Here is a 25,299-nt window from a genome sequence, read left to right on the forward strand (position 1 = left end):
TAATTTTTTGTAAGCAACGAAACTTCTTGATATCTAATTACGAAGATGTTCTTGTCGTCTCAGTATCGTATTGCAACGATGAAAGCCATTTCTGAAGTATTACACTCCGTTTTGCTTTGGTAGCAGACAACACGATAGGTTCGCTGGCCTCTGTTGCAGCGGGTGTCTTCATTGAATTGCATCGGTAAACGGGCGACAAAAACAGTGCATCGCCATGGCCGTAGAGGCCTCCGCAATGTGCGTTTTTTTTTCCTACCCAGCTTAGTTCAGAGGGATGAAAATGCCGTCAAATCAAACCACGCCATGCAGATCAGTTATGACGCCGACCTGAAGTGCATTGCCGGCATGAGAAACAAATCGTACGCCGTCGAGGTAAATCGTTTGTTATTATTATAATTGAGGTTGTCAGGTTATTAAAGAATTGCATGTCTATCGCCATTTCGCAGTATTTTTTTTCCTTGGTGTACATCAAATTTTGTGGATGCGCTCTTTTGGTGAGGATCTCTATCGAACCCGCGATGCGAGTACAATCCGTAATAAAATCACCTTATGCTTTTTTTTTTATCCAGTTCTTTTGTGCTTTGGGGTCTTGCGGAAATCTTAAGAAACTGCAGGAATCTTTCTCCACGCGATGGTTACAACCAGGTACGAAGCACCCTCCCATAGCGCGAGTCCGCAAACAAAATTTGGGATCTCAACCGATCGCCTGAAGTGCTTTTCTCACGTGTGCAATGCAATTTTTTGGCAGACGATCATCTCGAATCACACCATCGCATCATCGCATCGCATCCCACTATGAATTCTTATAAGTGTCTGAAACTCATTATATTTCAAACAAATGCAATTTCAGAACATCGCCTTTATTCACATAATTCATACGCCGGCGCCGGCTTGGCCGGTGGGCATGTGGCAGACGGCATACTTCTTGCATTCGTCGTCTGCTGCAGGCATCTTAAGGACCGGAAGTTGCAGTCGTAAATATTTCAGAAACAAGCGATTAGCGGCACACTTCTGTCGAAACATATATGACATTCAAGCTTTCTATATCTGTGATTTTCAGAAGTTTGAATCCTACTCCTGATTTTTGAACGGTCGGGTTTTCATAGCGGAACCTAGCCACATGTATTTGTCCATAACAACGACCCTAGCAATGGTTTGTTTGGACCCATGAAGTCACACTTATGGAGTCAATGGCTATACCCTTCGTAACTAGGGATGTCGCGAACCACCCCAAGTTCGATTTCGAAAGGTTTCGAGTTTTGCGAAGCGAACTGAGGTTCGATTTCGAAAAATTTCGATATTTTCGTACCGACCAAGGTTCGAATTCGAAAAATTCGCAGCTTTCGATCCCAGTGCAGTTTCGAATTCGAAAAGTTCGAAGCTTTCACGGTTTCTAAAATTTCGGATTCGAATATTTCGAATATTTTTTTTTTCTTCAGGTTCGATAAATTCGAAGATTTCGAAATTCTTTGGGAACAAAATTTGACAACTTCGAACGCTTCGAATTTTTATAGACATGAAGTTCGAACAATTCGAGAATTTCGAATTTCTTTCTGCATAAAATTCGAAAAGTTCGAAGGTTTCGATTCTCTTTTAACGCTAAATTCGAAAAACAAAAAAACTTTGAAGATTTTGAATTTTTTTCTAGTCCAAGTTTTTAAAGTTCGAAGTCCGGTTTTCAAGTTCCTCCACAGTTTGTTTCAAATAACGTTTTTACGACTCACTGGTTTTCACAAAATTAAGTTTAGAAAAGTTAGAGTGTGATATCTAGATTCTGCGAAGTTGGTCAGGCAATTAAATGAGACAAAGAGTGTCCCGGATGTGCTGGAATATTTGCCAGTGCAGAGTGACGTGTGACCATAGATCAGTAATTGTGACCGCCAGCCTGGGGTGGGGTTGGGGGTGGGGGGCGTCTTTAACCTCCATCACGCAGTAGTGATCGCACGAACACACTGTTTTACGAGACTCATCCAGTTCGAAACGGCCAGGGGCGAGCAGGAGGTTGAGGCTCAGAAAAACCTTAAAGCGACCTGGTAAACTACCTCGCCACCCCTTCCACGCTGATAGTAATCCGATCGAACGCCGCCCGAGTGACGCTGGGATACAGTAAGTTAAGTTTGTAATTGTCCTGGAGGTTTATTTTCTGGGACGGGAGAATCGCCTCGCAAAAAGCCGACACAACTCGAGGTCGAGGAGCGTTCTACCATACAAGTGGCGTCGGAAGAGGAAAAAGGGGGGTAAGAGGGTAGCGGGGGGGAGGGGAGGGGGGGGGCACTACTCGTCACATGCTTAGTGGTTCGGAAGTTCAAAGCTATGTCTTTTCGACCTAAATACCTGTGCCAATAGTAAAAAAATAAATAAATAAATAAATGCAAGGATAAAAAGGTGGAGAAAAAAAAACTATCAAGAATTCGCCGGAAGTGTTGTATTCTTGCGTATTCAGAGGTTCAGAACTTCAAAACAAGTTTCTTTTAGCAAAATGTGTACAGGCTAAAAGAAACACGTCCCAGGATCGTGAAGCGAAAAAAAAAAAAAAAAGTTTTCTTTTAATGACGTGCTGAACTTGAACACTATTAGTAATCTTCTCCCATGAGTTAATTTATTCCTTAACGTGAAAAAACAATAAATACATTATTTTGTATTCTGCAGATGACAATGATATGTACTGTCTGTGGTGTTAATTTAAATGCGATACCTCAAACAACTGAGATGAAAATAAATATCAAGTTTAGGGCATAATTGCATGTAGATACATGTTTGGACATTTCTTCGAAACTCACGTTGAATAACAATAATCACATCTTAAGACGGCACTTACCTAGGCTATACATAGATCATTCTTAAAAAAGTATAACATCTTTACCACAAATAGCTTCGGCTACAGCGCGCTTCAAATCTGGCACAAACGATAATCGTCAAAAACCCGTCGTCCTTCCTCGCCCCTTTGGGAATTTATTTCTTTAAAACTAAGCATGCCAGAACATTGAAACAAACGCCATTGTCTTTCGTAAGGAACGCAGCACCGCATGCAAAAGTTCGAGAAAAAAAACTACGAATGTACCTCATACTTGAATTCAAATGAAACCGTCCGCTGGCCTTTCGAAGTTCGACGAGCGTCGAACTTGTACCCTAAAAGTTCAAAGTTCGTCGAAATTCTGACTTTTCAGGATTCGAAAGTTCGAAACTTTTCAAATTTTCTTGATAAATAAGTTCGAAATTCATCGAATTTTTTGGTCAGTCAAGTTCGGAAGTCCGACAAGCATCGAACTTTGCAGCGCAATAAGTTCGAAACTTCGAAAAAGATCGAATTTCTTAGCGTAATAAGTTCGACGGTTCGAAAAGCGTCAAACTTCTTAGCTCAACAAGTTCGAAAATTCGACTTCCGTCGAATTTTACGATGTAGAAAATTTGAAAAATCGAAATCTTTCGAACCTTTCGACCGCTTGATTCGATCATCGAAACTTCGATTCGAAAAAAGTTCGCGGCATCCCTATTCGTAACGGGTGGCAGCTTGTGCCACCTAGCCTAGCATTTCGTCATCCCTTCTTTTTTTTTTTTTAATTTGTATAAATTTTGTTATAACAGACCCCCCCCTTTTTTTTTCAAAGTGATTTTATTGCTTATTGTTATTTGTATTTCTTTTTTTTTATCCTTCCCTAGGTCTTTTTCACCAATCTTCTAATCTCCTCTTAGTTACCGCAATTCTTCCCCTATGCATCCGTCCATCTATGTCCGGAAAACCCAGTGCCCCCTTCAAATCCGTAATCATCCTCCCCAAGAGGGTGGGACGAAGCCCTGTGCACCTTAAAATTACATGTTCTATAGTTTCCCTTTCGCGGTTGCATACGTCGCACAGAGTGTCTATTTTCTAGAATTTAGCCCTATACGTTTTCGTTCTTAGCACCCCCGTTTTAGCTTCAAACAGCAAAGAGCTCCGCACTGAATTATCATACAGCTGTTCCTTCTTTATTTCTTGTTTTTTGTGCCCTGCATATTGTTAAAGCTGATTTCCCCTGCATTCTCTCTTCTCACAATTTCCTCTCAGTTTCCTTTACTCTCTTTTCTACTGATATGCTCTGATCGGCTCCATCTCTTTGAACATATTTAAATCTCAACTTGCGGGTTAGTTTTGTCCACTTAGTATTTACACTTTTCATATATAGATACTTGGTGCACTAAGTCGTGGTTGCCAGTCATCTGAATCCTTACCTGCAATTGCAGGAAGTATTTTTCCGTCCTCCAGCTGCAACACAGCAGAAGTGTCCTTACTTTAAGGCAGTGGTTCTCAACCACTGATGTTTTGCGGACCTTTTGTGGATCGGCGGAGGTGATGGAGAATCCCATTCGTAATGAGGGGAAGGCAAATGTATAGGTCAATTATGATAATTATTTAATAAATGGATATAAGTAAGGGCTAGTGTGAAGTAGACTTCTCTAGTTCACGTACACACGACAAAGCTCACCCGAAAATTGGAACGTTTCTTCTCAGTAACTTTCATTGCTGGGCTTGACTGATGAGGCAAGGGTTCGCGGCCTCCTAGAATGCCTTCGCGGACCCCTATTTGAGAACCACTGCTTTAAGGCATGGCTTGCTTAGTGGCATGGTTTCGTTAAAAGCCTCCACACATTGTGTTGTCATCAACGAGAGGGATGTGTGATTGCATTTCGTGCAGGGCACAGAGCGCAGACCCCTACTACCACCTGCCCGAGTTCCACCTAGCTCTGCATTATGCCGAGGTCCGACAGGTAAGGAATTACCTACCGAGACTCAGTGACCCGTTGGCAGCAGCGAAATTTAGCTCGTTTACTGTTGCATCCTATATCGGCTTCTCAAGAAAAGCACCAAGGTGTCAACAGTGATCCTACTACACGAGCTCGTATGCAAAGGCAGCAGAATCATATCTCACAATGGTTCATTATTGTTGTTATCAACTATCATCATCATCACGGTTAATGGATGGAATGTTTGCCTTGAAAAGGCAATTAAAAAGGAGGTTCACAGGTTATTTGCCTGCAATGTTTTATTAAAAATCGTGGTTAGTATTGCGTCACATTGAGGCAACACTAACCAAGTGCATTAGGCTGTAAAGTTGCTGCTGTGCGCCGAATTGTAGACGCTTCGACGTAACGCGACTTGCGAATGTTTCGGAGCATGTTGCTCGAGACCAACAAGTGGAGTGTGTGCTATCAGTTCTTGCGTTTGCTTTCTGCTACATCACCACGCACAATTCATACCGAGTCCTGCACCGCCTTGCTTTGGGTGTCAGTCTTAAAAGGAGAGCCATTTTCATCTTATCCAGTACTTTATAAAGTGGAAGCAAGGGCTTCGTCAATTAACTGCCCTTACGTCGGTGACAGAGAGAAATAAAATTAATCGATTGATTGACTGACTATGTATCTTTCAAAGAGCTTAATGTGAACCCTGCTTGGCCATTTGTGTGCAATGCAGCTGAGCAACGCAGTGCTGCACGCCAAGCGTGCCCTGGAGCTGAACCCCGAGCACCTGCCGTCCCTGCACCTGCTGGTGCTGCTGTTGTCGGCGCAGAAGCAGCACTCCGAGGCGCTGCAGCTCGTCACGGCTACCCTGGAGGAATACCCAGACTGCCTCAAGTAAGGAATTCACATTGCAGCACCCCGGGGTTAGCGTAGACCCACCGAACGGGCCTGTGGGAAATTAGGAACGGGAGCTAGGAGACAGTTCTGAATTTTTAGTGCACGGGATTTTGTGGTAGTGCAGAGCGTGGGCAATTGGCAATCGTCGCGGTCTGCTCTAAAATTTCCGGGGGGCGGAAAAGCGTTTTTTGCGGTTTCAGATAAAGCTTCGGATAACCAGCGACAGTGATTGCAAGCACTGAGATGCCCAAAGCACTGTTACTCTGACGCATACGTTAGTGACTGTAGTGTGTAGCCCACTCCGTCCGTTGAAGGCGTGGGCGTAAAACATTTTGTGATGTGCGTTTCTTCCTCACATGGCTTGCAGCCTGATGTACACCAAAGCCCACCTCGAAGACTATTGCCTCGGGCCCGAGGAAGCGCTCTTGACCAGCAAGCAGATGCTACTCCAGTGGAAGGCCTACTACGAAGCTGAGCTGAAGAGGTAGGTTTGTGGGTTCTGTCGCCAGTTTTGTAACCTCTACAATGCTGTGTCGCAAAGAAGAGGGCATAGCGAGTGACTGCTCCCTCGCGTGTCGTGCCAAGGACTTTGCTCTTGTGTATCTGACCACCGGCCCTGGATAGCTCAGTCGGCAAAGCACTTTACTGACATCTTGAGGTGGTAAATTGAAACCCTGTGAAATCTTTATGTCCCCTATGGGTGTAATGCTTTTTAGTGTTTTTCTTTTTTTTTTTTCGCAACCGCCTGGTATAACTTTTTTTTTTTAAATCTAAGTTACAAACAACATAAATTGTAAGTACAGGGGGTTCCCATGAAACAAGAACCGTGTTTTTCGGCTCGCGTAAACTATAAGCATTGCAGAAAGCTCAAACTTCGTGAGAATGCGACGCTAGCGGTTGGGATAGAACGCAAAAGTTTGAGAACGTGACTTCACCTGGATCATAAAATAATTGAGAAAAACAAAATTTCTTTACGAGTCGACGTCCAGCTGAAGGCTTATTCACACGATGCATCTTTTCAACGCGCCACAGTTTAGCAAAACCAAGATTTCGCGAAATCGGCCTGTTCACACGTGGAGTTTGACGCGCGAAACCTGTGACGTATTGACTCACGAGAATTTTGCCAAACCTTGTCATCTGCACCGGGAATACCAAGCATTTCTCATCAAAATGATATGAAGTACGCACAGTGTGAAGAGGCAGTCTGTTTTATTAATACCGCTCAAAGAACTTCGTCAGATTCGGCTCACTGGGTTTACTAGTCCTGCCAAACCCGGGAAAGAATGCAAACGTCAAAGAACAGGCAGATGATCTCGAAGCATTTCGGACATTTTTGCACCGCTAATAAAGAAAGTTATTCCCAGTCACCAGGTTTATATCCGGTGCTTGCACTCGTCGCAACTATTGATGAATCTGTACCGCGCCACCAACCCGTCCTGTGGGCGCCGTTCACACACCTAACGCCGAGTAGGACGTCGCCCGTACGCACCGCTCCTCCGCTTGTCGCTCGCCATGTTTGTTTATTTTCTCTCGGCTTTGGCTCGGATACCGAATCGGCCGAAAATCGGACTCCTCCAAAAGCTCGCTCCTCCTCGAAGGTCAGACGTCATAGCAAAGTCGAGCGGCCATTGGCAGCGCCCGCGTTTCTTCTTCGGGTGATTGACAGTCCCCGGTGAGGTTTCAGCGAAAAATTGCTCCAGAAGCGAGGAAGACGCGCCACTTTTTTCGGAGGCGCGCCACTCTTTCGGTCGCGTTCAGACGGGGAATCTGTTTCCCGAAACCTAGTTTTGCGACACAAGATTCGCCAACAAGATGCATCGTGTGAATAGACCTTAAGCCTAATGTTGTCAAAACAAGAGATGACACTTTGAGCACCTGTATTGAGCCATGATTAAAAGCGCCTGCAGTATCTATTTCAGTGAAAAAAAACTTGATAGCGAGAAAGAAAACAATATCCTCTTTTTTGCAGAGAAATTTTTTTCACTGAAATAGATGCTACATGCTCCCACAGTGTCATTTCTTGTTTTAACGATATCAGGTTTGAATGGACATCGGTTCATATGTAATTTTTTTTTTTTCTCATTTATTTTTTGATCAAGGCAATGTCCTCTCCTCAAACTTTTGCATTCCATCCCAACCGCCAGCGTCACATCCTCACCGAGTTTGAACTTTCTGCGATGCACAGTCTATTTACCTGGGCCAAAAGCGCGGTTCTGATTTTTCGAAAGCTTCCTGTACTACACTCAGGATGTGGACACTTATATACAGGGTGATACAAGGAAACACCAGGCTCTTTAAATCGACCGGAAAATTCGGTTTCTTAACCTATCACGCTACGACTTTGTGCAGCGTTGCCCACAGATGGTGCATTTTTCTTTGTAAAATTTGCAAAGAGCAAACTTACCTGAGGATAAAGAAAGAAAAAGGCTTAGCTCCTATGGAAACGCAACGACGCCACCGGTCGTCAAACAACACGGCGCCGTTTCGCATGGGACACGAGATGGCGCAACAAACGCCGCCAACGAACGAGCATACGGCGCCGAGAGCCAACGTCTTTAGCGGACAATCTTTTCGACTCAAAAGCGGCGTGCGTTCCGCAGGCGGCGACAGTCGCAGAAACAAAAACAGGCGCGGTAACAACAAGGAACTGCAGTTTCTTGTCTGCTAAATACGCTGGTTCTCGGCATCGTCTGCGCGTTCGTTGGCGGTAGTTGGCGTCGTAACCGCTTGCGCCATATCTTGTCTCCCGTGCGAAACGGCGCCGTGTTGTTTGAAGACCGGTGGCGTCGCTGCGTTTCCATAGGAGCTAAGCCTTTTTCTTTCTTTATCCTCAGGTAAGTTTGCTCTTTGCAAATTTTACAAACAAAAATGCACCATCTGTGGGCAACGCTGCACAAAGTCGTGGCGCGATAGGTTAAGAAACCGAATTTTCCGGTCGATTTAAAGAGCCTGCCGTCTCCTTGAATCACCCTGCAGCTATATTGATTCAGAGTTTCATATCCAGGATGTTTAAAAGCACGTTGTGAAAAGATTTTTCCTTTTTTCTCATTATTAATTTGCACTTTCTAATTTAAAAATTTAGAAAGTGCAACAAAACTGCTATTTCTAAAAAATGTTACCTACAAAATTTTCTAATTGGCAAAGATTATAATGACTCATTTCTAATTATAACTAGAAAAGTTTTTAACTTGTGATTACTTTTTTGAGAGTGATGCTAAAACTATAACTTGTAACTATTGTTATATAAGGTTTTTGCTGTATTGTAAAAAAAAGCTGGGTAAAAACATTTGTGATAAAGTTTAGGTTTTTTTGAAGACTATAGTAACAGGAAAAATTGAGCTTATGTTTGTGCTGAGCACAAGAACTTATAATAGATGTGAAAATGTAATAAAAATTAGATCAGAAATGACAGAAAAACGTTCCAAGAACAGTGTCTTCCCCTAAAACACATTTTGTGTTCAAAAATGCAAGCTTTAAAGTGTATCTTAATTCAGGGTTTCTGCGCTCTGGCGTCTCCACGCACTCTCGTCTCCTCCTCCTCCATTAATTGCTACCTGTAAAGGCTCAGTTGCTTTTTTTAGAAATGTCTGCAACAAATAAAAATTAAATGGCATAGTCTTCTGCGGGCCTCTAACCTTTGCATTTTGGTGCAGCGATTTTGCTCACACAGGGCTGCAGAGGGTGACGAGCTGCAACCGCGGTTCCTTCCACGTTCGGTCGGCAGACTTCTCCGATCGGGAATCCGGTACGACCTCTTGTCCCTTACAGGACGGGTTGGTTTGATATGCCGTCGCTCTTGGACCCTTCCTGAAATTCACTGCCATCTAGTGGTTGAAACAGAAGTCACAACTTTTGCCGTACTAATGGCAATAATGAAAATGTAGCACTTCATTGGGTATCGTCACTTCCATACAATATGTGACAGATGAGAATGTATTCTTTTCCATACAGCTGTTTCTCGATTCATTTCAGTTTCGATGGTAAAAAAAACAAGCGGTCTGTACCGAGCTCTGACCAGAGTAATTCACTAGTCGGTGGACTGTAACTTGGTGTGTGCCAAAAGACTGATTGGACGCGAGTCCAAAAGGTTTTTTGCTGCAGCGCTTGTATCCATTTCATGCGTCGCATTGTGCTAATGTGGGCCAATGCAAATGCACAGGGTTTGTGTCATTCACTGAGGTGTATGTTTTGAACTTCATCAGCCACCAGAAGGCCGCCATTAGCACGACAGATTCCGTGCACCTAGTAGCAATCGAAGTTGCGATACTGAATTTCGAAAAGGGTGAATTGTTCACTCGAAGCAGTGCCTTTATCGTGTGTACTGTGATATTTATTCAGGTGTATAGTCGGGCGACGGTTGCATTTGTGAACATTTGACATTCTGTATAACTATGTCGAGCTAAAAATTAACAAGGAGGTATGTTCCATCCGTGAAGTTATATTTGTTTCTGGTACTACATATGTTTGTTCTTTTCCATCTATCCATGACATGGCATGCTTGCAAACGTTGTGTCACTATACTCCGTGTCACTAGTTTCGTGCAGTACAGGCGAAGGCAACGTCTGGCGAGGGGATAAAGGGCAAGTACTAGGAAAGCTGCGGAGGAAGAGAGAAACCTCCTCTCCTCTAATGTTCCTAGTGCTCTCCCTTTTTCCCCTCGCCCTCCATTGCCCCCCTCCTCTTCCATCCCGCCTTCCTGGTGCTCGCCCCTTTCTCTCTTTACCTGGCGTTGCCTTTGCCTGCACTGCACACTAGCGACACGCAGTATAGAAGTTCACCCAACCAGCCAAAGAAAAATGATTTAATTTTCTTATGCAATTCTTGGTGATTTTTGTACTTCTGGGTGATTTGTACCAATTCTTGTGATTCTTGGTGAATTCGGCAGATTCCTACCAGTTCTTGTTTCTTGCTAATTGTTTGATTCTTGGTGATTCTTACTCATTCTTGGGGATTTTTGTGCGATTCTGGGCGAAATTCCTACCAATTCTTGTGCTATTCTTTGTAAGTTTTGTGTAATTCTTGATGAATCTAGCAGATGTTTGGTGATTATTGTGAGATTCTCGATTCTTGTGCTCCGCCGCACCTGTAGGGCGATTCCCGTGCGATGCTTGACGATCCTCGTGCCCCACCGCGCTCGCAGGCCACTCGATAGCGGCGGCAGCCCGCGTGGAACAGGCGCTGTCCGAGGCCCTGTCCCCGGGGGGCACGGGGGCCGTCGTGGGGGCGGGCCACCATGGCGGGGGAGGCACGGAGGCCGGGCGGAACAGGCGGGGCCCCCAGGCCCTGTGGCTGCTTCAGCTGCAGGTGTGGCTTCTCATAGCTGAGCTGTACCTCAAGATGGAGCAGCTTTCCGAAGCCGAGGCCTGCATCCTGGAGGCCTCCAACATCTACCCGCTCTCGCACCAGCTCATGGTCCTGGTAAGTCAACTCAAACTCTTTATTTCTCTCCGTTTGGAGAGGGGAGACAGAGAAGTCACAAATAAAGTTTCCTGTTTTTCGAGGGGTTTTTTTTTCTTATTTTTTTTTTTTTTTCATGGATTTGAGTGTTTTTTGGTGTCAATTCTTGGCTTCGGGCAAAAGATTGGTGCTTGTCGGGGCTCGTGTTAAGAAGAACAGGAGACTGGCATGGGTTTCCAAACCTCCTGGATCAGATGAGTGACCCGAATACTTGGAAAACGAACCCCGTACTAATAAGCAAAAGAAACAAGGTGTGTGGTTTTAAAGAAATTCGAGCAGCCTCTCACAGTCTGCTGGGAGCTGCATTTCAAATCAGCACAAAATTAAGCTGTAGATAAAAACTTTCTTCTAGCGAAGCTTGGGTATTTCTTTTCCGAAAACATCTCTAAACTTGCGGTTCCTCGATTTTTCCCAATTTTAGCAAAACCAGCATATTTCTGACAATATGGGTTACCTTTCAGGATCTATCGAGATTTACCGAAAATGCAGAACCCTAGTCAAAAGTTCCTCAGGGAGAAGGCATCGTGCCATAGTTGTAATTGCAAATCTTTGCAATTTTGGCTATGGCAAGGGAGAGCTAGCTGCCTCTGTCGGAGCAATAAAAATGTGTTTGCCGAATAGAAGTGTCTACTGCTCCGACACTGATTTCGACGAGACGGGTAGATTTATTGGGCGAGTGGCAACTTCTCTTGGCTTTATCAAAATTTCTACTTTTGGTATAGCTGCTACTTGTATCGGGATATACCAGCATGAGATATACGCAGACTAATAGTAGAGGAGGATAAAGTGATATTCCACTGCTCGCCATGATGGTCTTGCGTTGTCCATGATACACGGTGTCAGAAGTGGGTCTTCCTTCGTCTGGCCGTGGAAGGACTTTGTCCACCTGATGATTTGCTGCTCTCTGGAAACATAGCCGACAACTGGCACAAGTTTAAGTAACGCCTGGAGCTCTACCTGGCCGCTAGCAAACCGGCCAAGGCACACAATGATAAACAGAAGGCAGCGATTTTCCTCCACGTCGCAGGTGCTGAAGCCATCGAACTCTTCAACACCTTTAGGCTGACGGAAGAAGAAAGGGCAAGCTATGTCGTCCTTGTGACAAAGTTCGAGGAATATTGCACTCCTAGATGCAGCGAGATCTACGAGCGCTATAAATTCAGGTGGTGAGCCATTTGAAACGTTTCATTGAGACGTAAAGCTAAAGGCCCAATCATGCAACTGTGAGCAGCTGATTCCATGATTCGAGACCAGATTGTGCACGGCGTCACCGAGAAGCGATTACGAGAAAAGAGAAGACAATCTAAATAAAAAAAAGGCAGTCACATTCTGCAAAGTGTCAGAAGTAGCCAAAGAAAAGCAGAAGACCTGGGACAAATCAGAAAAGAGCGTGGTTCCTGTTTGAAACGCAAGCTCGCTCCAATACCAAAAGATGTCGAAAATGCAGCATGCATCACGGAAATGTCCAGCATACGACAAAACATGCCACGTATGTAATAAAAAGAATCACTTTTCAGCTTGTTGCAATTCAAGAAGACAGTTGACGGAGTGTATACCGTATCTACTCGAGTAATAGCCGCACTGTTTATGAAGAAACCTGAGGGCTTGCTTTTCCACGGAGCACACGGATTGCCAATCACCGCGATGGACAGCATGATTCCAGCTGTTTACTGGACAAAGATAGCGTGTTCGTGTGAAGATACCATCTGCGAAGATTGCATTTGTATGGAGAATCGTGTTCTCGATCTGGTTATTCGCTATGTTATTTATGCGCAACGCATTGATTGGCTGTATGTGTGTTCTGTGAGCAAGTAGATGCAAGGGCCTTGCTCGTAAATAGTGCGGCCATTACTCGAGTAAACACAGTAATGAAGACAATTTCTCAGTTCTGGAGATCGGAAATGGCAGTGCTGACTGGATTATGCATTTGACCGTTTTTGGCAGACAAGTCAAATGTTTAACCACCACCAGCTCTTTTACGCCCTAACCTTTTGTTCGCAAGTTCACCTGAATTTCGACACGGGTTCCCAAGCCAACCTGCTACCGTTATCGACTTTCAAGAGACTAAGGGTAACAAGTCCGGCAAAACCGTTGAAGACTGTACTGAGGAACTACAGCGGAGGAGTCATCGGACAGATTGGAATCGTGTGGGTTAACCTCATAGGAAACACTTCTCGGCCTCGGAGCATGCCAGTCATCTGGTGTTATCAACAATGTCAACGCTGTGACAGGCGGGAATGACTACGGAAAGAAGATTGCAGAAACCTTACCAAGACTGTTCGAGGGACTTGGATGTACCTCCAAAGATTACAAATTTGTTCTAAAAGACTGAGCTAAACTAGTCGTCCAAGCAGCCTCAAGAGCACTGACCGACACTCGGACAAGGTACTCACAGATTGAGAAACAACCGCTTGGAAACATCTACGGCTGCGAAAAATGCCATCATTTCATCTGTTGAAGAAAAAGTAGGGGTGTGTGAATATTGCTACGAGGAAGAAGACGACGGGCTGTCTCGGTGCCACGGGCACGAGCCATCGGCTTCGCGCCGGTCACTTTCGAATTAAAAGCCGAACCGCAAAAGGACGTCTCCTTGCTTAGTCCCAGAACAACGTAAAAATATTAATATTTTTGGATATGGATTGAATATGAATAGTTTGCTTGGAATATTGAGTAGCAGAAGGCAGTTGCGTTTATTCACACCATTTTTATCTGCACATGTCGGAATGCCTCACTGGTGTTAACGAGAACAAAAACACAAAAACAAAAATCCTAGTTGTAGGGAAAAAGATTACAAGTTGTCATGCAGAAAAATCAAGTGCTGCTCATGGTCAGGTAAGGGGCGCTTTCTTCGGGTGAAAACTAATCCTCCAGCCACAAACAAAAAACTCTCACTCGGCACTGAAGTGGCAGGTACTATTGCCAGGCATTTAATGCAAAGCTTTGCCAGACTGGAATATCTTAAGCACCCGACGGTTCGCCACCACTCACATCTATTTGCCATTTATGTACTGTATCAATTGAAATGCTCATATTAGGCTAATTAGGCACGCATGTTCTGAGCAGACCAAAAGAATTGCAGAGGGTCACTTCTCTCGTGTTCCTCTTTTAGAGGGAACGGAAATTTGTCCGTGAAGTGATACCATGTTTGGGTAGCACCTATACTCACCAATGGTGCAGTATGGCCTGTTCTCACAAAGCTTCTTTCCTGGCCAGCTGTACCCTAGCCACGCTGTTGTACAGTTCTCTCGGTATTGCTTGCGGCCGACAACGCTTTGCCCCGTCTCGCAGAAGGGGCTTCTTCACGAGAAGCGCAAGGAGTACCTGGACGCCAAGCAGTGCTTCCAGAACGCAGTCTCCATCAACCCGTTGCATGTAACGGCACTCCAGCACCTTGTGAGTTGCACTCGTACATTGTGAAGAGTTCCTCGGGACTCCGTTTCTATTGGTTATGACGCTACTAGCCGGCTCTGGTTGTTCAGTCATTATCAACTCGTTGAGTGCATTTGGCACAAACAAGCAATAAATTTTACTTTACAGCCAGAAAACTGATTGCAGCAAGTGGTGATATAAAATGCACCCACAGAAAATTTGATGTTCAACAACACACCTTTGCCTGCAAAGTGTGGAAAAATGCCGGTGTCACGTTTTTGCTAACTGCTTTAACGCGATAGCGTTAAGGAGCTCATGTCGCAGAAGAGCCTGCGTCAGTGGCGTTGCGACGGGAAAATACCGATTGGTCGATAGGGTCATGACGTCACAGCCAGATGACCTCGTGCAGAAATTTAAAACAACTCGCGTGACACACGAAAGAAACCCACAACGCTCACGGGAAACGCGACGTCTTACGTGGAATGAAAGTGATTAAAACATGACATGTAATAGAAATTAAAGGTCGCGGCATGTCTCAAATGATTTCCCCTTTATAAAATAATTAATTTGCCTTGAAGAAAAAATTTGAAATATTTTAGGCGGGATTCGAAGCCACGAGGCAAGCTTGCATGGCGAATGAGAAGGCAGTGCGAATGGGGCCCGATAACACTATCACGTTTCACTCTTAAGCATCGTTCACACACTTGCAACAGAGTATGACCGAGAGACAAGGCCGGTCATTAAGCCTCTTGTGACAGCAAAAGTCCGGATGCGCAACAGCACATCCGGTCCTAAGACCGGATGCGCTGTTGCGCATCCGGTCTTAGGAAAAAGGCTTAAAAACCAGCCTTCTATCTCTAGGTCGTACTCCATTGTAAGTGTGTGAACGGCGCTTTAAATGCGAAGCTTGTGTCCCCCAAGTTTTGCATGCTGTATGTACCTAACTGCAAGCGACTGCTGCCTTTGAACCTCATAACTTCAAAAATGAAGGTCACTTTAGGAAATGGGATAAAGAAAGCATAAAAAAATATTGGCTGTCTCTTTGGTATTTTGCGTAGCATTTAGAATGCCGCTGCTGACGCTTGCCCGAAACCACCGCCTGTGGCGCGCATTACGTACCGCACCAAACAGATTGTCCGTCCACTGGCGGCGAACAACCGATCGGCCGCTGCGTAATGGCATCCAAACTTGCCGTCGCAGCTGGGCTGGCACTCTCGTTTTGCAGTTCTCTCCCCTCCTTCTTCACCTTGCTGTGCCCGCCGCTTTAGTGGTGCCAGCAAGGGTTTTCGTAGTACTATGTGTAGTCTGCTTCACTGCCGCCAAGCGCGCACTAAGGAAAGTCCTCGTGCTACAAGAGCAGTCGGCGATTGCACAGCACGCTGTCGAGGCTACATTTGTTGCTCGGCAAAGTGCTCGGAGCTATTCCGTCAAATGTTGTGCGTTTTAAAAGGTTCTTATGCCGTAAAGCTACAGACATGGTTGTCTTGAGGAGAATACGAGGGGCCCATCTTTCGCAAAACAAGGTTGCTCGTCTTTCTGCCACAGGGCTTGGTGTACCACTACCTGGGCAGCAGCCAGCTGGCCGAGAAAACCCTGAGGGATGCCGTTGCCATCGATCCCATGTGTCACCAGTCCTGGTGAGGAGCCACGCGCGTCTTACAAACGTCTCAAAAAGCGCAATGCAAGAGGAAAAAAAAAAAAAGGTGGAGCACGAAGGCAGTTAACCAATTAACTGGAATTGGGCTTGAACCAAAAATTGGCAGAGGTAACGTCCTTTCGCACTATTGTAGCCCTTTGGTTGTTCAGGAACACTGACATCAAGAACTGCATAATCTGTTGCTAATCTAGAAACGCAGGACAGGCTGGAGTGGACGAAACCAGGAATTGTGGCGAGAAGATTGCTTTATGGGAGTTACCATCCCGTGTTTTTTGCTACTTGTGTTGAGGGTTGTGGCTCGTCGAGATAATTTTGAAATATGTAGTTAGCATCCTAGTGAGCAACGTCTTGGCACACCCCGCACACGTCGTCCTTCCCGCATCCAGGTTCAACATGGGCAAGGTGCTTCAGGAAACGGGCGACTTTGACTCCGCCACGGACTGTCTCAACACTGCCATCCAGCTGGAAATGACCACGCCTATACTACCTTTCTCCGTGGTCCCTCACTCCCTGGAGTAAACTTTCCTTTTCCTGTAGGCACTCCTGGGGAGCGACCAGTTGCTAACAGCGACTCGTTAGAATAAATACATATTTCTAGGGGGAAACTATTCCCCTGGGTAGCGTGGAGGAAACTCCCTTAGGGCGAGTGACTCTCTCAGCAGAGCAGAAATATTTCCGAGGGAAAATTACTCCCTTTGACAGCTGCAAGGATATTATAGGGAGAAACCTACTCCTTCATGAGGTATGGAGCAAATTAACTCCATTACGGAGTTGATTCCCTCAGCAGAGTGGGAATATATTCGGAGGCAAACTACTCCCTTTGACAGCCGTGAAGAGGCAGCAAGTGGACTACACATTGGGGAGTAGAACTCTGCCTCAGAGTATACTAGCTCCCACGGGGAGCAACTACTTCGGTCGGAATTTCTCGCCACACTGCTAGACTGGACAGCCATGCAAGAACTTCGAGGAGTTACTCCTGCCTTGGGTTAAGGTACTGCCAAAACAGTGCAATCCGTTAGATTACACTCCTACTCCCTTGGGGGAGTATTAGATTGTGCTGTTTCCCTCGGGGAAGTAATAGTTTGTGCTGATGTGGGAATGGCTTAGTTTGTGGAATCTGGGGAGCAGTTGGCTGAATTTCCTTGGGAAGAAACCACTTGATGAAGCACTCTACCTGGAGTGTAGTCTAGGTGCTGCCCCAGCAGACCACTCCTCATTGGAAATATTTCTTTCAACTTGTTACTGTTGCCGGGTGCAGTCACTCTTAGGGAAAGGGTCCTAGAACTGGAGGCAATGTCGGTTGCAACTCCCTGAATTTCATCGCCTTTTAGGAGTGCTCCACCCCCTGGGGCTAGTACCATGTACAGTATGTGCCTCTGTTAATTACAATACTGCAACAGAGCTTTGTGTATATGTGATATGCATGTGGCATTATCGTTAAGGTTATGAAGCTGTAAAAAAAAAAAAGATTGTAAAAGAACTATATATTGTAATAGAAAGGCCACTTGTTCCAACATCAAGAGCAGCGAACTAGTGCTAAACCGCTTTCGATGAAATGTAAGTCTCACACATCACGACACAGCGAAGGGTCTCTCGCAAAATAAAGAACTATATTTGTTTTCAATAAGCTGGAGTTTGGTTATTCACTAGTGCTCGAACACTCTGCCTCGTGTCTCCTGCAAATGGTCTATAAACTATGCATTTTTGCATTCAGGATAGGTTGTGCAGCATTATTGTTGGAAGACAGTATCCAATGATCGTTCGGACCGTTAACTTGGAAACCATGCTGGAAGATCTATTTTGGGCACTGTAGAGGAATAACACGATTCCTAACTTGCCTGCAATTGGACCTGCCAGACTAACCTTTGCAGTAGTCCATCCAGTGGCGTCGCTAGGGTCAGTGGCACCCAAGGCAGTGGTATGCTGCGACCCCTCCCTTTCACTGCCCAGCTGCACCCAAGGTGTGACAAAGCCAGTGGGAATTTAAGGCTGTTTTGCTGCTACAAACAACACCGGCTTCGCTCCATGAGACAGTTAGTGCTTTCACGTTAAAAACCTTTTCTCTTTCCAATCTTTTTACAAACTTTGAAGCCACCTATGTACACACTTGTGACACACCATGATCTTGCGTGTGTCAGGTGGCTGCAAAGTTTGTAGAAAAGCTAAGAAAAAGAAAAGGTTTTTTTGTTTTTGTTTGTTGTGTTGGTTGGTGCCGACCTTGGTTTCAAAGGTCTGTATATAACAAATTTATTGAATAAACTTATTAGGGGAGTTTGAGACGTCGTCTGGCTGACTTTTGTTCCCCGTCTCTTCTACATTTGGTTGTTTCAAGGTTTTTTCACACCCAGTCTCGGGTGTTTTAACATAATGGTAAACTTGCACCAGCTTGCCTGCACCCCATGTTTTAGTTAGCAATGGCGGGATATAAGCGAACGCTTCCGACTGGGGAGTACAGTCACCTTTGCTTCACTGTCCCTCGCCGCAATAACAAGTTTGGCAGGGACACAACCTAAAAATAGCATTTTTTAAAACTTTTTCTTGATTGAACACCGAAAGTTGGCCTCAATTTGCTCTCGAGTTTAGGTGGGCTATCTCTCTGGACACTACGGTAGGTTAAAACAGACGGTTAAAAATGGGCCGCCTCTGGCATTTCCCAGACATTAAAAAGTAATGCATAGCATTAATGGGGCTTCATTGCACTCATCCTTTTGCAGGCACGGTAAGGAGGCCACTGAAGAGCACACTGAGGGTTTAGTGAATACATGCAGCCGGCGGCATCGCACACGTCGCACGTCGCCTAACATCACGTGGCAAGTCACTGCCGCCAGACATTGCCACGCAACGTGACGGTGGGTCGCGTTGCACAATGTCGCGCAGGAACTATAGACGCGTGGTCACGCCCCTGGCCAGTAAAATTGGATATATTTAGATTGTTTTCTCACGGTGCGTTGCATCCTTTCAAACGCTGTTGGTGCCTGTGGACAGGCGTGGAGCGACGCTAGTTTACGCCCGAAGACTGTTCACGGTGGGAAGCTAAACACTGCTTCACGACAGCATTAAAGATGCAAGTCTCGGGACAATACAGCACCCCCCAGTCAAAAGAAACGGGCCCTTAAATGCTACGCAATTTGAGTGCCCTCGGAACGCGACAGTGCAACGTGGCACCATGACGCCATCGAGGCTACGTTCCAGTGTGAATACGAAAGCTCCGAGAGCCGACCCTATAAATGTTACGCATTATAAAACTGGCAATCGTTTGTTCAAGCCAACTACAGTGGGCAAAGGGTTAAAAACCAAACAAGTTCTCTGTCTCAAGCGCATGCTTTCTGCCAAGGCCCGACATAAAGGAACGAGTACTTGCTGGAGGCCCAGCTTCTAGCATTCTTTGGGTGTCCCTGACTATAGGAAGAGCTCTATACACTTCAGTAGTGTTGGATGTTTCGAACGATTGAAATTAAATATACTTTCTTCGCAACTCGATAGCTTGTTATTGGACGTCGTCTCGACGGACCCATGTTTCTCGTGGTTCGTCGAGACGATCGTGAATCGCTTACTCGTACAAATCGGAATGGCAGCAGACGCTATTAAGGTCTCGAAAACGAACCTCCTGGAAAAAAAGCCTCCGGATGGGAGCGGAAGTTTCGCCGAAATATTCGACAGAGCGTCGGTTGCCGCCCGGTAGGTTCCTTTTCAAACCTAGGCTGCAAGTCGACGAGGGAACAGTCCACGAAGCAAGACGTTGTCTAAAAGCAGTAAAATATATTTGCGAGAACAGGAGGCAACAGAAAAGACAAGATTTCCAAGACCTCGCCGAACACCGGTGCGCGGTCTGCCGCCGCCGCCGGGAGGATTCGCTTCAACCAAAATAGAGTTATTGTCTCCACACACATGTCCAGGCACATGGCAGTACTATTGCAAGTTTCGACAAGGGGCGCGGCAACAAGCTCGTCCCTTCACCTCGCCTCCCTTTCTGCCATTGTTGCAACCAAATGGCAAGCAAAAGCTCCGGCGCACACACCTTGCAACCGCCAGACCAAAAAAAAAAAAAGATCCTTTTGTTTGTTGCGAGCAAAATCCAACTTTTCTCGCGTTTCTGTCCAAAATGCGACCGCAAGACGCGAGTGCCGCTTCTGAAGGCGGTGAAAACTTAAGAAAACCAGCAATTTGAATGCGAGAACTTTCCAAACCGTTCTCACAGCTACAAGTTATCGGCGACAAGACGCTGCGAAGACTCGAATGTCGCACTCTATTTCGCGGCCGCTTGTCTACAATCCTTATGAAAATTTTGGCTGTGCACGCTGCGGAAACGTGACCGTGAAATTCGCGGCGTTTGTAGCAAGAATCTGCGGAAGCAGACTAGACGAAACTTGGGCAGTGCTCGTCAATGCCTCCTTACATCCAAGGTATAGAGAATTAGCAGGTGCACGGGTGGAAACTTTTGAGCAATGATAGCAGGCCCTCAAGACGCACACTTTTCACTGCCTTTTGGAGCGCCGTGTAATCACGCTTCGTTCGGACGTGTCAAAAGGAACAAAGGTTTCACGGCCTTCTGAACTCGACGTTCGAACGCAAAAATGTTGGATGTTGCTTGCAAAGTGCAGGGCAATGATGAGGCAATTGTGCTCAACAATGCGATTTCGAGGAACGGGGCAGCGCAAAAACAACTGGAAAGCGACGGCGGATAAGTACAATTTTGCCCTTATGGCAAAAACTGGTTCCAACTGACTTTGCCAGGTGGCCGATCGAGGAAGCATACCAAGCGGTAGTTGCAAAAAAATAAAAATAAAAGCAGTTTGCAACGACGCTTAGAACAGCAACAAACAGTTTTGTTTAAAACAGAAGAGAGCCCTTTCCCGTCCCTCAAAACGAAAGGTGCATCCAATGTATTTGGCAACGTTTCGAGTGGAAGCGTCTCCCAAAAAAAAAAAAAAAGAAGATAAAGCATAGCCTGGATTTTTTTTTTTTCGTCGTCACACAGAAATCTAGCACACATTACACATTTCGTAACTGGCATGTTTTCTAGAGATATCCTGCACACTCGCACACAATGCAGGAGAAAAGAAAGGGAAGTTTCAAAATAAACTTTGTTAACGCGCAGTTTCTACTACCATTAAAACGCTCGCACGGTTCACCACACACGTGAATCTATTTACAAAGGTTGTTGTCGAAAAAAAAAAAAAAAAGTCGCTGCATGCTTGTTTTGTTTTGCATTTTGCTTACGTTGAGCCGCCTCCCTCCCTCCGTCCCAAGGAGTTGTCGCGAGCACGTGCACATTTGCGACGCAGAAATGTTTGGTCATTTCCGGCGTTCCTCGCAATCCAACGTTCGAGACCTCGTGCCAACCACGCAAAGCCAAAAATGGTTCGACCAAACGGATACAACACTGTGAAATGGAACATCGACGGCGGAATCTCGTTGCCAAATAGTTGCCGACTTGTCTCCGGCGGTCAGTTACCGGCGCAATGCCAGTTTTCGTTTTTGCATATGTTCCAAGATACTAGCTCACTTCCAGCCTCGGAAGCATCTAAAGCGCCGACAGTTTTAACGCTCGTGCACAATACTGGATTCATATCCACACTGCAATGCTAGAACAGTGAACAGTTAATGGTACTGGGAAGAAGAGGGGTAACCATGATATCGGAACACCGTGGAGGCGTAATAATAAGCGAGTCACCTTGATGAGACAATGCCGAAGCATTAAAAGCCAACATTTGTGAAAAAAGGAAGTGCCCATGGACTATTTTCGGATTTTAGCGAAACAAACGAGGTTCCTTTTTTTTTTTTTTTTTTTGCAAAATATCAAGGTTTAACGCAGACTTTCTAGCTGCGAAACGGGAATAACTAGTGCAACCCAGCACACAAGAATGAAGGAATTTAATGCCTATACAAAGCGGTTTATTCGGCCGACGTCAATTAGTCACGCGTGCCCCAGCGTCGGTCATAAAGAAATTCGCCCTTCCAAATAATTACCGTAATAATAGCGATAATGATAATATAATCTGATCGCCTCGATGCAAACGCCTCGTTCGCTTCATTTTGCAAACAACAATGAGTTTCCTTTTTAGATCCGAATTCAAATCAACCCCACGCTCGAAACGCCGCATCGAGGGCGTCCGAACCAAAACGCAATTTTCCTCTCTTATCCGTTGCGTCCGAAACGGTCCAATTCGTCTGCCCAAACCGGGTTTCTCACGGTCCGGCGGATTGGGCTTACTCCGTCGCTTCCCGATCCCGGCTTTGTCCCGCGTGCCGAGACAACTCCAGAGACGAGCTCTCCACGACCTTGGCCACGACCCCCAAGGTCGTCGTCGCCAGCCTGCGCCTTGGCTTGCTGCAGCGCACGCTCGCTGTGCGTGTGTGTGTGTATGTATGCATATACATATATACACATACACGTATGTATAATGCATGTATATATATATATAAAAGTCTCCTAGAAAGGCAACTTGAAGACAAGGAGAAAAAAAGGGAGGGAGGAGGACTAGACGACCGAGTTTCCGTCGCCGTCGCACACCCCGTTGCTGCTGCCGTTCGAGTGGGGCGATGCGCCTGCCATGTCACCCACTGCAAGCAAGAGGAGAAAAAAGAAGACTCGTAAGCGTCTCGTAAGACGGCCAAAATGATTTTCGAGGTACGGAGAAAGCTTGCTACGCTCCGTTTCACATTAGGTCCAACCACAGCCAATGCCACGACAAAGAAAATCGAGCGGCGCCAAAAGTGCGTCGTCGTTGCACTCGTCGTCTTTGTGCATTTGCCATTGCCCACTGAACCAATCGCAAAAAGCGAAGGCAGCGTGATCCTGAGCTTTCTTTCCACGCACGATCGGTTAAGCTAGCGACGGCAAACACACAAAGACAACGGGTGCCGTGATGTCGAGCGGGTGATTACGGGTCTTCACGGCTAATAAAAGCTGGCTTAACCGATCGTGCGCAGAACGTTTCCACGTCTACCCGGTGCCAAACGCGGCGAACGAAATTCAAATTAACGAGCAGGTGACAAAGAAAAGGGGGTGTGGAGCCAAACACTTTACTAGGAGTATACATTCTACTAGATGCTCGTTTATGTCGGATGGCATGCCTGCAGCACCAAATCTTCCCCTACCAGCAGGGACACCCAGCATCCCAGAGAACGCACACACATGACGCTGCGACGAGGGAGAGGACCGGCACCGACGCATCGAGGTACCAGATCAGCCGAGACGGCGGAGGCGGTCGTCTCTGCCGTCTCGACGGGTTCCTATGACGATAGATGGCAGCAGCGAGCTCTCACCATAGGCTCTTTTCAAATACACGCCGAACACCCATGCAGCGCTCGTGCTTATTATATACTCGCTGTATGTGCCCAAGCGAACGGCTACTGGATGCCGTGCTCTTTTGCAAAAAGGGGTCTATTCAGCGGTAAAACCTTGCGGTTGCTTGCGCTTCCAGCCATTCCGATCACGCAAAAACCGTCGGCGCCGAAGCCGTCGGATGTTTGTGGAGCAAGTGAATTGATCGGGGTGAGGGGCCTCACCTGGGGAGGAGGAGGAAGGTGGGGAGGAGGAGGGAGCCTGGGCCGGCCCCCAGATGCGCACTGTGGCGTCGTCTGACACGCTGGCCATCATGGACGGGTGGGCGGGGTTCCAGGAGACGCAGTTCACCGACCGGGTGTGGCCCTGCAGCACCGCTATGGGCTTCTCCCACTTGACGTGCCACACGTACACCTTGTTGTCTGTTGGATGGAGGGGGAAAAGCATCTCGATTTCAGACGAGCACGAGCGACAGCACGGCTCGTAGGCACCGCGAGTTCGGTCGAGTCAATGTTTTGGAAAACTTGTGTGGAGGCCTACTGTGATCCTTTTCAAAGACGAGAAAGGCGGCGGCCGTCAGATCGAATCAAATTTGGGGTTTGTTTTTATGTGCCAAACCAACGAAGGTGGTCTGGCATGCCCTGGCGAAGAGCAGAGGGTCGATTGTGACCACCGGGGGGCTTTCTAACCCCTTAACCGTTTTGGACGAGCCTAGCTCGTCAACATGGAGGCATTGGCGAGTTTTCCCCACTTAACCTGACTGCTTTGGACGAAGCAGGCTTAGTTTGCAGCTGTGCCAACAGGAGACAGCACTGAATTATTTTTAAAATTCCCCTTCTATTTTGCTTGTGGCTAGAAATTTGATTTATTAGGCAAGAATTGTAATTTTGAAGACAACAATTAAGCTGTTGAGGGTGAGCAACTCCCAAAAACTAAAAATAGTTAAAGGTTAAGCACAACCAAATTCTCAGTTACACGGCACCTTCTCCACAACGAGCCACCATTGTACTGTGGTCGCCTAAACCACCAGTCGAACCCACCACCTGGGTATCTGTAGGCCGGGGACTTTGCCTCGGAGCCAGGGAGGTGGCCGGTGGCAGTCATTTCAATCTGACGACCAAGAAGTCCTACACACAATTGCAATCTAGTCACGTCTTGTTATTGAGAAAGCTTCCGAGTGTAAGCTTCAGTTCCAAGTGATCAATGCCTTTGCCATGCATGTTTTCTTTTTTTCCCTATTCAGAATGCTAGTCAAATATTCAGAATCTTCTGCAGTCTTGTTCTTTAACAATGTTGACCCGATATTTTTTTATTTTTTTTCCCCTCGTATTTTTGGGGGTTGTTCTTGAATGTCGCATCTAATAGTCCATCCATACTAACTAAGCCTCCACTCTTCACCCCTTTTAAAATAGAAAAAAAAAAAATACTTTGTACACAGTCAAGCTCATCTGCCATTCTTACTGGCTTTCAGCCCACGAGCAACCGCTGCCTCTCGCAACGCGAAACCGGGACTTCCGTCTTCGTAGCCCGCACGTACCTTCGCTGCCGCTGGCGACGAAGACCTGGTTGATGCCTCCGAAGCAGGAGCGGATCGTGTAGTAGCCCTGCGTCACTCCCTGGAACTTTCGGACCAGCACTTTGTCCTCCAGGTCCCACAAGTGCACTCCCTGCGACAATGATGGGCAGAAGTCGACAGACGTATTTCCATCTGTCAATCAAACTACCACATTCAGAACTGCAATGTCTGAGAAACAGCCAGTTTCAACGACGTTTCTTTATTTGGCACGCTACGATTAATCTTGTGACACTGCGAGTTGTTGTGTAGGTAACGTAGAACAATACACGAGGAACGGTGGGTTTTCCTGAAATTTCTTATTGGCAGATACGCTTTGATCAATCGTGTGACAGAGATTAA

At 46.2% G+C, this 25,299-nt stretch overlaps 2 protein-coding genes across 3 annotated transcripts in view; one reads left to right on the top strand and one right to left on the bottom strand.

The window, feature by feature from the left end:
• LOC120849753 (tetratricopeptide repeat protein 7B) overlaps positions 1–17,720 on the top strand; it is a 32,070-nt gene extending 14,350 nt beyond the window's left edge. Inside the window, exons 13-20 of the mRNA XM_040221972.3 lie at positions 4,674–4,746; positions 5,450–5,610; positions 5,981–6,097; positions 9,267–9,358; positions 10,754–11,031; positions 14,359–14,463; positions 15,985–16,076; positions 16,483–17,720. Of these exons, the coding sequence (XP_040077906.2) occupies positions 4,674–4,746; positions 5,450–5,610; positions 5,981–6,097; positions 9,267–9,358; positions 10,754–11,031; positions 14,359–14,463; positions 15,985–16,076; positions 16,483–16,615 (1,051 nt within the window). The 3' untranslated portion in view covers positions 16,616–17,720. The remainder of the gene's footprint in view (positions 1–4,673; positions 4,747–5,449; positions 5,611–5,980; positions 6,098–9,266; positions 9,359–10,753; positions 11,032–14,358; positions 14,464–15,984; positions 16,077–16,482) is intronic.
• Positions 17,721–19,835: 2,115 nt separating this feature from the next.
• LOC120849755 (WD repeat-containing protein 26) overlaps positions 19,836–25,299 on the bottom strand; it is a 39,990-nt gene continuing 34,526 nt past the window's right edge. For both annotated transcript variants that reach the window (XM_040221975.3, XM_040221974.3), the window contains exons 12-14: positions 24,922–25,051; positions 23,609–23,806; positions 19,836–22,660 (exon numbers count right to left, since the gene is read on the bottom strand). In XM_040221975.3, coding sequence (XP_040077909.1) covers positions 22,578–22,660; positions 23,609–23,806; positions 24,922–25,051 — 411 coding nt within the window. In that variant the 3' untranslated portion in view covers positions 19,836–22,577. The remainder of the gene's footprint in view (positions 22,661–23,608; positions 23,807–24,921; positions 25,052–25,299) is intronic.

This window comes from Ixodes scapularis, unplaced genomic scaffold (genome assembly GCF_016920785.2).
Source record: "Ixodes scapularis isolate PalLabHiFi unplaced genomic scaffold, ASM1692078v2 PGA_scaffold4__175_contigs__length_147842914, whole genome shotgun sequence".
NCBI classification, from domain to species: Eukaryota; Metazoa; Arthropoda; class Arachnida; order Ixodida; family Ixodidae; genus Ixodes; species Ixodes scapularis.